This window comes from Xenia sp. Carnegie-2017, unplaced genomic scaffold (genome assembly GCF_021976095.1).
Source record: "Xenia sp. Carnegie-2017 unplaced genomic scaffold, XeniaSp_v1 HiC_scaffold_20, whole genome shotgun sequence".
In the NCBI taxonomy this organism is placed as follows: domain Eukaryota; kingdom Metazoa; phylum Cnidaria; class Anthozoa; order Malacalcyonacea; family Xeniidae; genus Xenia; species Xenia sp. Carnegie-2017.
Window position 1 is genome coordinate 10229716 of NW_025813483.1, and position 12826 is coordinate 10242541.

Here is a 12826-nt window from a genome sequence, read left to right on the forward strand (position 1 = left end):
TTTCGACAAACGAAAAAAGTGCTTCACATTTCTTATAGAACTACATGCGGCATAATACTGCGTAAAAAAGATTAAGTTTACAAAATCGTTGGAAGTGATTAATACCCAAGGCAGTTATAGCTGTGTTAAGTATCCTTTCCGAAGTTATATCCTTCTTAACGTCTACTCATATACATATTGCAGGAACACGAATTAAACCTTGCGAAGCTTAAAATTACATAATAAGTATATTTATGGTGTACGTACGGAACACCTATTTTTTCGTTTGTGTCTTATTTTGAGTTCAAGCTCCAGTTGTAAGACATGTGGGTGAGTTTGAAATCACCAGTTACAAGCAGTTCGGCAAGATCTTTCTTTTTTTGACACTCGCCCATGTGATCGTAAACCCATAGTACTACCTGAAACAGATGAAAGCAATTGAACATACAAAAAACAATACGACCAGTTGGTGGACAAAAAAGTAGCCCCTATAAAAATGATTTGTCATCGATAAATTGGGGGGGGGAGGGGTCATATTTGTGTTGCATGTTATAATCAAAGGAACTTAACACTGTTCTATGGCGAAATACATTCGTTTTATGTCTACATACTGTTCTATGGCGAAATACACCCAATTATCGATCTTCTTACGCCCATGTATAAGTGGATGTAAATAAAAACTGATTCATTTTAGTCTACACATAAATATTGCAAATGAAAGCTTACAAGAAGCATTTATTGCTAAAATAATAAACAACTATATTTTTGTGGTATTTAGAGTTCTCACAAACAACCAGGTGAAATATTACACGCAACTTTATGTCTGTGCTGCTTACATTGCTATTATAAAATCCAAGGGACTGTCAACAGAACTAAAATGTTTTTTATAAACAGTATCGTGACTGACGTAGGAAAGATACATGCATGAAAACGAATGCATTTCGCCATAGAACGTTCGTTCTTTAAGCGAAATTTCGATTGATAACCTTAACAGAACAGGAGCATGACGTCAACAAGTAGCCTGGTAAATACTATGGCCAAATTAATTGTGAGATTATAGCTGACGATTGTCTACATTACATGCTTGTTTCAATTATTCTTCAACGGTCAGCCTTCGTTTCTACAGAATTTCTCAAAGAATCTATAGCTTAATAAGGAAGGCTACCGCCTTTGCCCACTCCCGTAAATTGTAAATACCATAAATCTTTTGGACTTTTATTGCCGCTAGACTCCAAAGCCGGAAGGCCTGGGAACTATATGCCATCTCACGACAAAATATTGACGGGATAAATTTGACAGGTGGCTTGAAATTATCATTTAATCTAAGCCCCCCCCTGTCCCTGATATAAACCTTTTTAATGCCTTTCAGTTCCAAGCAATCTGACAACAACGCTACCTCATTTTTGTCATAGCCGAAATCTTCTTTGTACCATTTGAATATCATGCTTAGCTTGACCTAAATGACAAATCACAGTAAGACAATGTTTTTTTTTGTATATTTGAGGAATGTAGATAATATTGGGGGAATGTAGAACTTTGAAAATTTTGAACGAAACTAAACCTCTCTTTTTCCGGAATGATTTGACAGCCATCGTCCCTCGAGAAACGCTTCTCCTGCCAATTTCATTTCTTCGTAAATGTCCTAAAGATTTACGATAAAAAAAAACAGACTTCCCGTATAATATATACGCAAAGAGTTAAGCGAAATTTCATACTGCAGTCAATGCTTTAGAAAAACAAAGTGCATCAAGCTGTTAGGAAAAACGGTGTAAGAAAAGGAAAAACGCTACGGCTACGCTGAAACGCGTTTTAGTCATTCGTGGTCTTGGAAAATTAACAGGAGTAATTAAAATTTTCGCGCCAGTTCAAATCTCGTCTAACCCCCCAGGTTTTTCGAGTGCGTATAACCATGTCCACACACATACCAAGAGCAACTAATTAAACCAACGTAAATATATAGCAAACAATATATATGACCCATTAAATATAAAGGATACCCCAGTCCCTTAGAAAAACTTAGTAGACTACCTGTGGTGTGTATGTCTTGATGGGAGGGCAGCTTTTCGCACCGCATACCAAAGCGAAATGTATCAACGGCTCGGGCTCCTGTAGAGCGAACGCTAAACGAGGATCCGTTTTCGAGAAAGGCCGGAAGAATGACGCGACCGGCCTGCGATTGGCCCGCAATATTCCACTTTCGATCTCGTGCAGCGAATACTTGTGCCCACCGATAATGTAACTAACAACGTTGAAGAACTAAAAAATGAAATTGGCACACGTTGTTAACATCAAAGAACTTCAAGATGATGCTTTTAATCCTCCTAATGTACGGCAAAAAAAACATTTGGCCCACATTAGATGCGTGACCCATTTGAAAGGAGCCCGCTGTCTATTGTATTATAATCATAATTAGATAGGAACGAGAGACAGCCCCTACACTGTATACAGGCAACAAAAAATTTGTAAGACCGAAGCATCACAGTTATTGCTAATTAGTAATGCCACTCCTTTTGCCTATTTCTCCTAAATCAGTAATCACAATGCATTGAATAGAGAAAAGACAGCATTACCCTATATCTCTGCATTAAGCTGACGGGGGGTCCATTTACGACATTTGCATGAATGACAAGAGCATTGTAAGTGTTGATAAAGAAAGCCAACTTCTCTTCTTTGGTCAATTCTTCAAGTTGAACTCTCTTCAACTCAGCAGTATGATTCACGTACGCTTTGAACTCTGAGCTGTACTTCATAGCCGTGTAATCAACGCCCTGAAGGAAAGCAAAAACTTAATGAATAGTAAACTAAGTCAATAAAAGTATGAGAACTAAGATACTCAAGCCAACCAAGAAGCTGGCGATCGTTAATTTCCTCCAGTCTCTCTTCATCGTCACACTTTCCGATTATCACTTCAAAGATAAAATTTCAAACTATCTTTCTATCTGCAAACACTTCAACTCCTCCTCCGATAAACCTTTCAAATATTCCTGCAATAACGACTATCTGATATTCCATCAGTAACAAATCTACTATTCCTCAAGCAAAAAAATCTTAAAAATTATTTCTCGCACCTTCGGATACTTATCTGCCGTTCTATTCGTTAAGCTACAAGAAAATTTTGCAATGTGTAGCTTATAGGAGACTACCTATCCAATCCCTGTAGCCTTGATGGCGTAACAAAGATGCAAGTTCAAATCTCATCAGACCCATATGTTTCTCATGTGCATATGACAATGTGCGAATTGATTTTAAAACAATTTTTCAGTGAAAATCAATTCAGTACTTACCTTGCCATCTTTCGACAGATATTTTGCATAAAGTTGGAGAATGAATTTTCTCAATGATTCCCCAACTACGGCAGCTAATTTGAAGAAGAAAAATCTTGTTTCAAATTCATATAAATAGTTTCATTTCCAAATTATTCATCGTACAAATAAGGTCTAGTAATAGCATTTTAGTCTTTACCAGGTCTTGGTTCACAATCTGAGGCGACATCAGCATTAAGGGCATTGCTTTCATCGTCTTCAAGAAATCGATACAGTTTTTCATCATCATGAAATTCGGTTAAGTCTTTTTTTACGTGATGGGCGAAATGCTTTTCCAACAGATTCTGGGCCATTGCTACACCTCTTGTTCGATCTTTATCAAATTAGACGTCACATAAGTTATTGGCCAAATTGTTTTCAACAAAACCATAATTCATTCAAAGAAATCAAATAAGAGAAACCAGTTTTAATTTATTTTGAATATAGTCACGTCATGCATGAATTAATGACAATATAGTGTCATAAAGTACTCTTTTTAACTTACCAACTTCTTTAGAACTGACCAACCAATCCACAAGCTCCTTTCCTTTGAAAGTGTTCTTGTACGACCAAAGAAAACTTCCATTACTTTTAACAATCCCACTAGCTTTTATCTGTTTTACCAGTTCAGCATACTCATCAAGTTCACAGGTAAATTCTGATACTTCGAAACCTATAATCATATTACAAACAACCTGATAAAGGGTGTAGCCAGCCGGCTTATTTGGTTTATCCCTCACTCCTTGATTCAGGTTTATTCTTGTAAATGGGCATGGCAAGATTTCGCACATTTTATTGGCTCTCTCTAGCAATATGAATGTTTTGGATGTGACAAATCTGAAAATTGTTTTAAAGATTGCAAATACCATGGTGAATGTTAAAAGTAATAAGTTAATAGTTCTTAAAAGAACTGTGTTACTTAAAAGAACTTAAAAGAACTTAATGTTCTGTGCTGTAACCTATATTTTCAAAATGAGTTATTCTATAAGAGCAATGTTTGAAAATTTACTCGACAAGCTGGTAGAGGGGCAACACAAGTGAACCAAATATCATACATAAATTAATTTATAGTACATGGTTTGAATTGAATAAATGATTGCCTCGTGCTGCTATTATTTGTATTCACAGCATAAGACATACCCTCCTTGTCTTCAGGCCCCTCTGGCAAAGGTGGAGCATCATCCAAAGCCTCATTTTCATTCACAAGCTTTATCAATTGATCAAGGCTTTCTTTTGTCTAAGTGGAAAAAATTGTGAAGGAAAGTACAATTTATATATGAATACCATTCTCCAATGTAAGGGAAAGTCATAATTACAGCATACCAAGGTATTATTTTAGGTATTACTTTGTTATAGCTAAGACCTTACACTTCAATTGATTCATTAGTCACAGATTGATGCTTTGCTATGACATTAAATGGTCAACATGATAGAACAACTACATACAAATGAGCAACAGAGGTTTTTGCCTAGGGTCTGACTAAAATTGTTCCTTTATGAAGCTGATGGTATTGACCTTTATTTCACATAATAGCTTCTGTACATAACGTAAAATGAAATTAAACTTTCATTTTAATTCATTAGTATATACATTGCTGACTGTGCACATGATCACTTGTGCTTCCTCAATTAGCCTATGTCTATATTTAAGAATGTCGAAGACAAAATAGGTTTCCTTATAACTACTTGTGTGGTGAATGACTGAAAGTACTCAGGTTTAATATATTTGCTATAACCTTTCAAATGACACTTCATGTTAATGCGAAAAACCATCTTAACAAATACTTTGAACAAAAATACATTAAATACTAAAAAAAACTACTTTGGATGCAAAGATGAGTAAGAATTAATTGAATCATTAACTGCAATATGTCTGAGTGTTCACAATCGATTTTGATCGTTGTTGATTCGATTAACAAAACATATTTACCAATGAATCGAAATCAGAAAATCCTCCGACGTGCTCTGCGTTAAAGAATATTTGAGGCACTGTTTTGCGACCAGTTCTCTGCTTCATGTCTTTTCGTCTGGTTTTATAAACATCCAAATTGATTTCAACAAACTCCAAACCGAGCACACGAAGTTTGTTCTTCGCTTGAGTACAAAATGGACAACCAGTAATGGTATAAATAGTTATTCTGCCTTTCATGCTGAGCACTAAAGCAACTTCGACGAGAAACTTTTTCCAGTTGCTTGCCACAAAATTAAAAATGAAGTTACATAATTAATAAAGATTTTCTCGCGTTCGTCATGTTTTACGTATTTAGCATATTCACAGGTGGTCCAAGCCACACCAAGCATACTTTTGTCAACTTTCACCTTTTTCTTCAGGAGATGATATGATTAAACTTTAACTCGTTTCAAAAGCTATCTTTGTTTATTGAAACAAAATAAGCATAACATTGCTCAAATGTTCATTCGACCATTGGCCATATATACAAGGAAACACAATTTACGCATACGATTTATTAAAATAATAATAATTATTATAATGTTGCAGGATGACACTTGAATGTGATTGGCTAATTGTATGGCAGAGAAAAATCCTAAATCGGTGTAAAATTGCTAAAAACTATAACAGTGGCATGCTGGCAGGGGAATGGGGAGCCATGTCCCCTGGACCCTCCTTAGGACTACTCATACCTGCAGTGCTTGGTAGCACATTTTCAACCAACTGGTATCTGCATAAAAGTTGTTCCCAGCATGCCACTGATAATAAAAAATTTATGTTGTAATATTTTGTCTAATTACTTTCTTGCTATATTATTATGAAGAGATGAGTAAATTCTTGTGCATTTGTCCAAAAAAATACCAACCTTTTCTTTCTTCAAAGAAAACATTGAGAAACTTATTCTGGCATATTTTCCAAACAGCGTTTGAAACCATGCTATTACCAGTACTACAAAGCTCAACATATTTATTGATAATTGCAACAATTGTAATAGTTTGTACTGGAGTTGTCAGGAACGTTGTGCATGAACAAGCTGTCTGGACCAGAGTCTAAGCTCTGCAACTGATTGACATTCTCAATTAAAATCATTGCCATTTCTTTAAACAGATGTTGGACATTAGTACCGTCCTTTGCACTGGTTTCCAATGCATAAATGCCTTTAAGATCAGCAAACTCCTATGATAAAAGCTAATTTTAGCTTAGATTGCTTTTTTAATATCAAAACAAATGCCACAATAAATGAACAAAATTACCTTAAACTCTTCGCTATCTACCTCACGTTTTGTCTCTAGATCACTTTTATTCCCAATAAGAGCAATATAAGCCGAGCTTCTAAAAAAGCCAACAAAATTTCAAAATGGGTGGCTGTCAACTTCTAAGTAAAACACACCAGTCAAAGAAATCAAACAACTTGCTTCGCATACCCAACAACCTTTCTAAATGCATCAATCCAATAATCTTTTGCTTCATTAAAAGATCTTGCAAATGTCAAATCAAACACAATTATGGCCGCATCAGCCTTTCTATAAAATTGACTAGTCAAAGATTTAAACCTCTCTTCTCCAGCAGTGTCCCACAGCGTTAACTATGTGTACAAATGGAAAGAGATATAAAAATTTACACAACATACAGGGAGAAATGTGCAGAAGTATAAATCTACAGTTGAGTATGCCAACACAAACAAACTTTGCTGTTATCATCAACACCAAAATCAACCACATTGACTAATATTAAAGATCAGACATAACTCAGCACCTAAATATCGATGGTCTGTCTGACTGGCCTATCACAAAATCAGTCTGGAAAATATGTTGCTTTTTGACAAGATCTCTGTTGTGCACGATAAAATTATTGGTGTGCTGGTGTGAAAATCAAATTTCATTGTGCACTCACATAAGCAATCCAAAATATAATGATCATTATTATAGGGAAAACATCTCCAGTGCGCAAAAAAACATTTCCAGATATATTAGACTTTAAAAAGCTTAACTATGAGATCTAATCTTGATTGGTCGTTTTTAATTTTATTATAAGTATTCCACGACTAATACCTGAACCATGTCCTTGCCAGTGTTGATGGTGTGAGTTAAAAAATCTACTCCGATAGTATTAGAAGCATCGCCTTCGAACTTGTCAAACTTGAGTCGTTTTAAAAGGCTGGTCTTGCCCACACCTTCTGAACCCAAAACTACTACCTTAAATGAATATCTCGGTGCGTCTTCCCATCTACATTGGGCTTTAGGGTAGTCCATCAATAATCACAATGATAATATACATGTGTTGCAAAATGAAGTTTCGGCATATTCATATTCGCTTACAACAAACGTTTACAAAATGTCAAACAGTGGAATAGCTGAGCATCTTATTTTTAAGATCGGAAAGCCTCGCGACACAACGGAGCACCTCTGAAAATGACGTAACTCATGGGGATTGATTGGAATAACTGGGAAAAATAATTGAAAATTAAAGTTCACGAAAAGTTTACAAATCTATGAACTTTGTTTACAATGATGTTGATGGTTTCGTTGAATGAAAGGCATATGGCCATGTGCACTGTCAAACTTACTCTGTGTGATCTCTCTTACAATTTCTTCATTTGATATAAAACCTATCTTATTGATACAACTCAATGAAATCGAAAATTGGAAACTTGCAGTTTAAATAAATTTTGCATTAATATTATAATTGACAAGAACACAAAATAAAGATATAAACAACTTGACGTGTTGCTCATAGAAAATTTATTCAATGGATAATTAATTCAATGGATAATCAAAATAAATTTTTGAGGAAGCTACCAAGTTCTCTTTTTGCAAAAGACGAAGGAAAATTTAACATCATGGTCGTTTTCCCATCCATTCATCAACTCCAGGATTGTAACGAACTTCTTTGTAAAGTTCCTTTAAACAAGGAAAATTATCCAAAATGGGTGGGATATCCTTTGTATCTGAGAAAAGCAAATCCATACTGGCAAAGAAATTGATATCTGCATAGGTCAGCTAAAAGAAAGAAATTGATATCTGCATGGGTCAGCTAAAAGAAAGAAATTGATATCTGCATAGGTCAGCTAAAAGAAAGAAATTAATATCTGCATAGGTCAACTAAAACAAAAGAAATTGATATATGCATAGGTCAGCTAAAAGAAAGAAATTGATATCTGCATAGGTCAGCTAAAAGAAAGAAATTGTATTGAATGTGGTTGTGAGAAATATTAAAGTATGGTTTCATTTCCATATTTAGGGTAAACATGGCTGCATTGGGATCAACAATAACACAGTCCAGCACAAAATATGGTGCCATTATGCCGAAACTGTAAATACCTTATCAGTAACAAAATATTTCCCACTGGAAGACTTGACAATTTTCTCCAACAAATTCAATGCACTTGGTAGAGTCTCTTCATAAAATTCTTTGGTCATCTTTTTCTACAATACGAACATTTTAATAAATAATGAAATCATTCAATGTCCTTTCTAAGGCCATTTTACGTAAATTTACCTTAAGTTCTTCATCTTTTCGATATACCATTTATAGGCCTTTTCCAAGATATCGGTCAATGCATCGCCAATCATATCAGCTTTTGCAATATCAAAACTGTTGGTAGGTGCAAATCCTGGACATAAAGAGAACCACAAAATTTAGACATGTTGGATTCTACATTTTATAGTAATACGTGTTTACAAAGTTACATAAAGGGAGCAATCCCAAAAAAGAACTGTTAAACATTTTGGCATCTCAACACACATGAAAAGCTGTTTTCAACACACTTTCGTGTTGAACTAATTTTGAATAAAAAAATTAACATATAAACAAACCTATTTCCCTGCCAAGGTACCTGATGATCGTGGATGACTGTGCTAAAATTTTATCATCAACCTCGAGAATGGGAAGTTGATTGAAAGGAAGCTTGCCACCTTAATTTTGATAATAAAATTTAGAAGTAATTCAAATTCATATAATCTCACAATCTAGAACTGATAATCAAGTATTCTCAAATTCTGATACGAATGTAATCAAAGGCAAAACGGGGCGATTTTCATAAACCTTACTGGCTTTTAGTTGTTGAAACTCCTCCTTTTCAAGTCTACAATCTTCATATTTTACACCAGCAGCTGCAAAGAGCAGGCGAATGGCTTCTGCACGTCCCTTCGTCTTGAAATATATAAGTTTGTATTGAGGCATTATAACGCTTGTAGCTTCTACGTTCAATTGCTGTAACTAACAGTTGAGAGCGATTCCACTAAATACCGCAAGAAGTGACCGTGACCTTCTGACTAAACCGAGAGCGTGGTTTAATCTCTGAGAAAGTGGCAAAAGCAAATACAAAGATCTTTGAAAGTCGATTTCCTATTTATCGCATTCTTTGATTGGAACCTTTCTCCACATAATAATTAAACGCTCCCCCATAACGGCTGGTGCCCACAATAGCATTAATTATATTTAAACGCATGCCTCCGGGAGATTGAGGATTAAGTGTCCCGCAAACCGAGAGAGGTTTAGTAAAAGTCCGAGGGCACAGCCCGAGCCCCAAGGGACTTTAACTAAACCTCTCGAGGAATTCTCAATATAAATATTAGAGCCCAAAAAATAATTTTAAACATAGTATAAACAATTTGGTTTTATGAAATTTATTAAAAGAGTGACGTTTCGTCTTTGCTCAAGACATCTTCAGACTAATTGGGAAGTTAACAAGAATATAGATATATATAGAGCTATTTACATAGTTTGAGGCATCAGGTTACTGTGAATGTCTAAGTGTGATGTGATGTGATGTATTGTGTGATGTAAGTGTGATGTATTGTTAGGGTGAGGTGTTGAGACTAGAAAAGCTTAAGAGGTCTAGAGGTTTAGCATTTAGTCTAATCGTCCCTGATTAGCATTTAGTCTAAAGCTTAAGAGGTCTAGAGGATTAGCATTCAGTCTAATCGTTCCTGATGAATATATTGATGACTTATGGGGATATTTTAATCTAAACGTCCCTAATGAATTTCTTGATGACGGAAATACGTCAGTAAACGCCCCTGTGACGACTAAAGACCCGAGGCAACCATGTTAACCATGTAACAAACGTGCAACTGGTGTAACCACCTTATTTATGTTACCGGGCTCTCTGGGGCATTTTGGATTTTCTTAGTGAGGGTTACTCAGCACAATGAGAGTTACTGTCAATGGTTACTATGCTGATTTTTTATGCTTTAAAACAGTTCTTTTAGAAGAATTGGGATAGAGTTCTGGTTTTAAACAGTTCTTTTACAGTTCACTGTACATGTATGGGGTGCCCAATGTTTTTTATTATTTAACTTTTTCCATGTCGAATTAGTCCTATTTCGAGATCAGTGATCCATTGTTATGACCGTGTAATATAAGATATATATATGGTTATGACATTAAATGCTAGAATTCATGTAATATATATGAACCAAAACAGCAATTTACAAATAGTCACGTCCGTTTTGTAAAAGCTCACTCACACTCACTAAAAGCTCAGTCACACTCACGCTCACTAAAAGCTCACTCACACTCACTAAAAGCTCAGTCACACTCATGCTCACTAAAAGCTCACTCACACTCACTAAAAGCTCACTCACACTCACACTCACACTCACACTCACTAAAAGCTCGCTCACACTCACGCTCACTAAAAGCTCACTCACACTCACTCTCACAATCACTAAAAGCTCGCTCACACTCATGCTCACTAAAAGCTCACTCACACTCACGCTCACTGAGGGGGACATAAAAACTGCGCTCTCTCTAATCAAAGGCAAAGTCATTTCTACATGGACGGCAAGAGTTTTACAAAAATATTTTAAAGTAATCAATGGGTAGAGTAAAAATGCATTGTTCGGATATTTATGAGATGAGTTTGAGTGAGTGAGCTTTTAGAATACCGGCCTTAGAGTCTCCGAACATTCAAAATCTTCTCAGTTGACGCCAATGACTTGAAAAGTGAAGAAAACCTCGATTAAAGAAAGATAGAAACTTAATTATACCTTCAAAATAGCATTAGCAGAGTACCCACAAGGTTCAAAGATTACATCATCAATCATTGTGCCAGTAATGAGGTCATTTATACCAACAGATGTTGGACATTAGTACCGTCCTTTGCACTGGTTTCCAATGCATAAATGCCTTTAAGATCAGCAAACTCCTATGATAAAAGCTAATTTTAGCTTAGATTGCTTTTTTAATATCAAAACAAATGCCACAATAAATGAACAAAATTACCTTAAACTCTTCGCTATCTACCTCACGTTTTGTCTCTAGATCACTTTTATTTCCAATAAGAGCAATATAAGCCGAGCTTCTAAAAAGGCCAACAAAATGTCAAAATGGATGGCTGTCAACTTCTAAGTAAAACACACCAGTTAAAGAAATTAAAGAACTTGCTTAGCATACCCAACAACCTTTCTAAATGCATCAATCCAATAATCTTTTGCTTCATTGAAAGATCTTGCAAATGTCAAATCAAACACAATTATGGCCGCATCAGCTTTTCTATAAAATTGACTAGTCAAAGATTTAAACCTCTCTTCTCCAGCAGTGTCCCACAGCGTTAACTATGTATACAAATGGAAAGAGATATAAAAATTTACACAACATACAGGGAATAATGTGCAGAAGTATAAATCTACAGTTGAGTATGCCAACACAAATAAACTTTGCTGTTATCATCAACACCAAAATCAGCCACATTGATTAATACTAAAGATCAGACATAACTGAGCACATAAATATTGATGGTCTGTCTGACTGGCCTATAACAAAATCAGTCTGGAAATATGTTGTTTTTCGACAAGATCTCTGTTGTGCACGATAAAATTATTGGTGTGCTGGTGTGAAAATCAAATTTCATTGTGTACTCACATAAGCAATCCAAAATATAATGATCATACTTTCCAGACAAAATAGACTTTAAAAAGCTTAACTATGAGATCTAATCTTGATTGGTCGTTCTTAATTTTATTATAAGTATTCCACGACTAATACCTGCACCATGTCCTTGTCAGTGTTGATGGTGTGAGTTAAAAAATCTGCTCCGATAGTATTAGAAGCAGCGCCTTCGAACTTGTCAAACTTGAGTCGTTTTAAAAGGCTGGTCTTGCCCGCACCTTTTGAACCCAAAACTACTACCTTAAATGAATATCTCGGTGCGTCTTCCCATCTACATTGGGCTTTAGGGTAGTCCATCAATAAGCACAATGATATTATACATGTGTTGCAAAATGAAGTTTCGGCATATTCATATTCGCTTACAACAAACGTTTACAAAAAATGTCAATCAGTAGAAAAGCTAAGTATCTTATTTTTAAGATCGGAAAGCCTCGCGAAACAGCGGAGCAACTCTGAAAATCAGGGGCGGATCTAGAGTATGTCAAATCCGTCGCGCGACTGATGTTTGAAATTCAAAAATTACCTATTCATATTAATTAAAAATCATTAATTATTCTTACTTTATTATCGCATTTACTTCGTGATAAAAATCCAGCTTTATTTATTATTGAAAACTAATGACTAATGCAATGAATATCTCCTTGGTAACCAGATCAGTTGAATTTTAATTGACCTGGAATAACCATTGAGTTCTATAATA

The 12826-nt window shown here is 35.3% G+C and overlaps 4 protein-coding genes across 6 annotated transcripts; all 4 read right to left on the reverse strand.

Annotated features, from left to right (window-relative positions):
• LOC124442286 lies at window positions 1-6160 on the reverse strand. 2 transcript variants are annotated; one of them, XM_046992784.1, is made up of 10 exons: window positions 5212-6160; window positions 4422-4518; window positions 3787-3954; window positions 3442-3615; window positions 3264-3337; window positions 2550-2747; window positions 2008-2235; window positions 1541-1621; window positions 1376-1435; window positions 1-398 (listed from the first exon to the last, which is right to left on the reverse strand). In XM_046992784.1, exons 1-10 carry the CDS (start codon window positions 5428-5430, stop codon window positions 273-275), a joined length of 1425 nt encoding a protein of 474 aa, XP_046848740.1. In that variant the 5' UTR covers window positions 5431-6160; the 3' UTR covers window positions 1-272. The 2 variants fall into 2 exon arrangements, with proteins under 2 accessions (XP_046848740.1, XP_046848739.1); XM_046992783.1 differs by having other exon boundaries at window positions 1331-1435.
• On the reverse strand, window positions 5733-7619 carry LOC124442291 (ras-related protein Rab-30-like). The gene is made up of 4 exons (XM_046992789.1): window positions 7284-7619; window positions 6657-6817; window positions 6486-6564; window positions 5733-6408 (listed from the first exon to the last, which is right to left on the reverse strand). Exons 1-4 carry the CDS (start codon window positions 7482-7484, stop codon window positions 6199-6201), a joined length of 651 nt encoding a protein of 216 aa, XP_046848745.1. The 5' UTR covers window positions 7485-7619; the 3' UTR covers window positions 5733-6198.
• Window positions 7620-7956: 337 nt separating this feature from the next.
• On the reverse strand, window positions 7957-11282 carry LOC124442295 (S-crystallin 4-like). The gene is made up of 6 exons (XM_046992794.1): window positions 11226-11282; window positions 9282-9384; window positions 9048-9146; window positions 8731-8845; window positions 8553-8657; window positions 7957-8231 (listed from the first exon to the last, which is right to left on the reverse strand). The coding sequence occupies exons 1-5, from the start codon at window positions 11280-11282 to the stop codon at window positions 8648-8650; spliced, it is 384 nt and encodes a 127-aa protein (XP_046848750.1). The 3' UTR covers window positions 7957-8231; window positions 8553-8647.
• Window positions 10502-12612, reverse strand: LOC124442293 (ras-related protein Rab-1A-like). 2 transcript variants are annotated; one of them, XM_046992793.1, is made up of 5 exons: window positions 12223-12612; window positions 11632-11792; window positions 11461-11539; window positions 11271-11383; window positions 10502-11192 (listed from the first exon to the last, which is right to left on the reverse strand). In XM_046992793.1, exons 1-4 carry the CDS (start codon window positions 12421-12423, stop codon window positions 11303-11305), a joined length of 522 nt encoding a protein of 173 aa, XP_046848749.1. In that variant the 5' UTR covers window positions 12424-12612; the 3' UTR covers window positions 10502-11192; window positions 11271-11302. The 2 variants fall into 2 exon arrangements, with proteins under 2 accessions (XP_046848749.1, XP_046848748.1); XM_046992792.1 differs by having other exon boundaries at window positions 10502-11173; window positions 11255-11383.
• Window positions 12613-12826: the final 214 nt, after the last annotated feature.

Coding starts and splice junctions, on each gene's coding strand:
- LOC124442286 (XM_046992783.1), bottom strand. CDS start 5,430: ATGAAAGGCAGAATAACTATTTATACCATTACTGGTTGTCCATTTTGT. Junction 1,622..2,007: donor TCAAGACATACACACCACAG/GTAGTCTACTAA, acceptor GTAAATCTTTAG/GACATTTACGAAGAAATGAA. Junction 1,436..1,540: donor ATCATTCCGGAAAAAGAGAG/GTTTAGTTTCGT, acceptor TTTGTCATTTAG/GTCAAGCTAAGCATGATATT.
- LOC124442291 (XM_046992789.1), bottom strand. CDS start 7,484: ATGGACTACCCTAAAGCCCAATGTAGATGGGAAGACGCACCGAGATAT. Junction 6,565..6,656: donor GCATTTAGAAAGGTTGTTGG/GTATGCGAAGCA, acceptor TGGCTTTTTTAG/AAGCTCGGCTTATATTGCTC. Junction 6,409..6,485: donor TAGATAGCGAAGAGTTTAAG/GTAATTTTGTTC, acceptor CTTTTATCATAG/GAGTTTGCTGATCTTAAAGG.
- LOC124442295 (XM_046992794.1), bottom strand. CDS start 11,282: ATGATTGATGATGTAATCTTTGAACCTTGTGGGTACTCTGCTAATGCT. Junction 9,385..11,225: donor CTGCTAATGCTATTTTGAAG/GTATAATTAAGT, acceptor ATATATTTCAAG/ACGAAGGGACGTGCAGAAGC. Junction 9,147..9,281: donor GTTTCAACAACTAAAAGCCA/GTAAGGTTTATG, acceptor ATCAAAATTAAG/GTGGCAAGCTTCCTTTCAAT.
- LOC124442293 (XM_046992793.1), bottom strand. CDS start 12,423: ATGGACTACCCTAAAGCCCAATGTAGATGGGAAGACGCACCGAGATAT. Junction 11,793..12,222: donor CTGACAAGGACATGGTGCAG/GTATTAGTCGTG, acceptor TTGTATACATAG/TTAACGCTGTGGGACACTGC. Junction 11,540..11,631: donor GCATTTAGAAAGGTTGTTGG/GTATGCTAAGCA, acceptor TGGCCTTTTTAG/AAGCTCGGCTTATATTGCTC.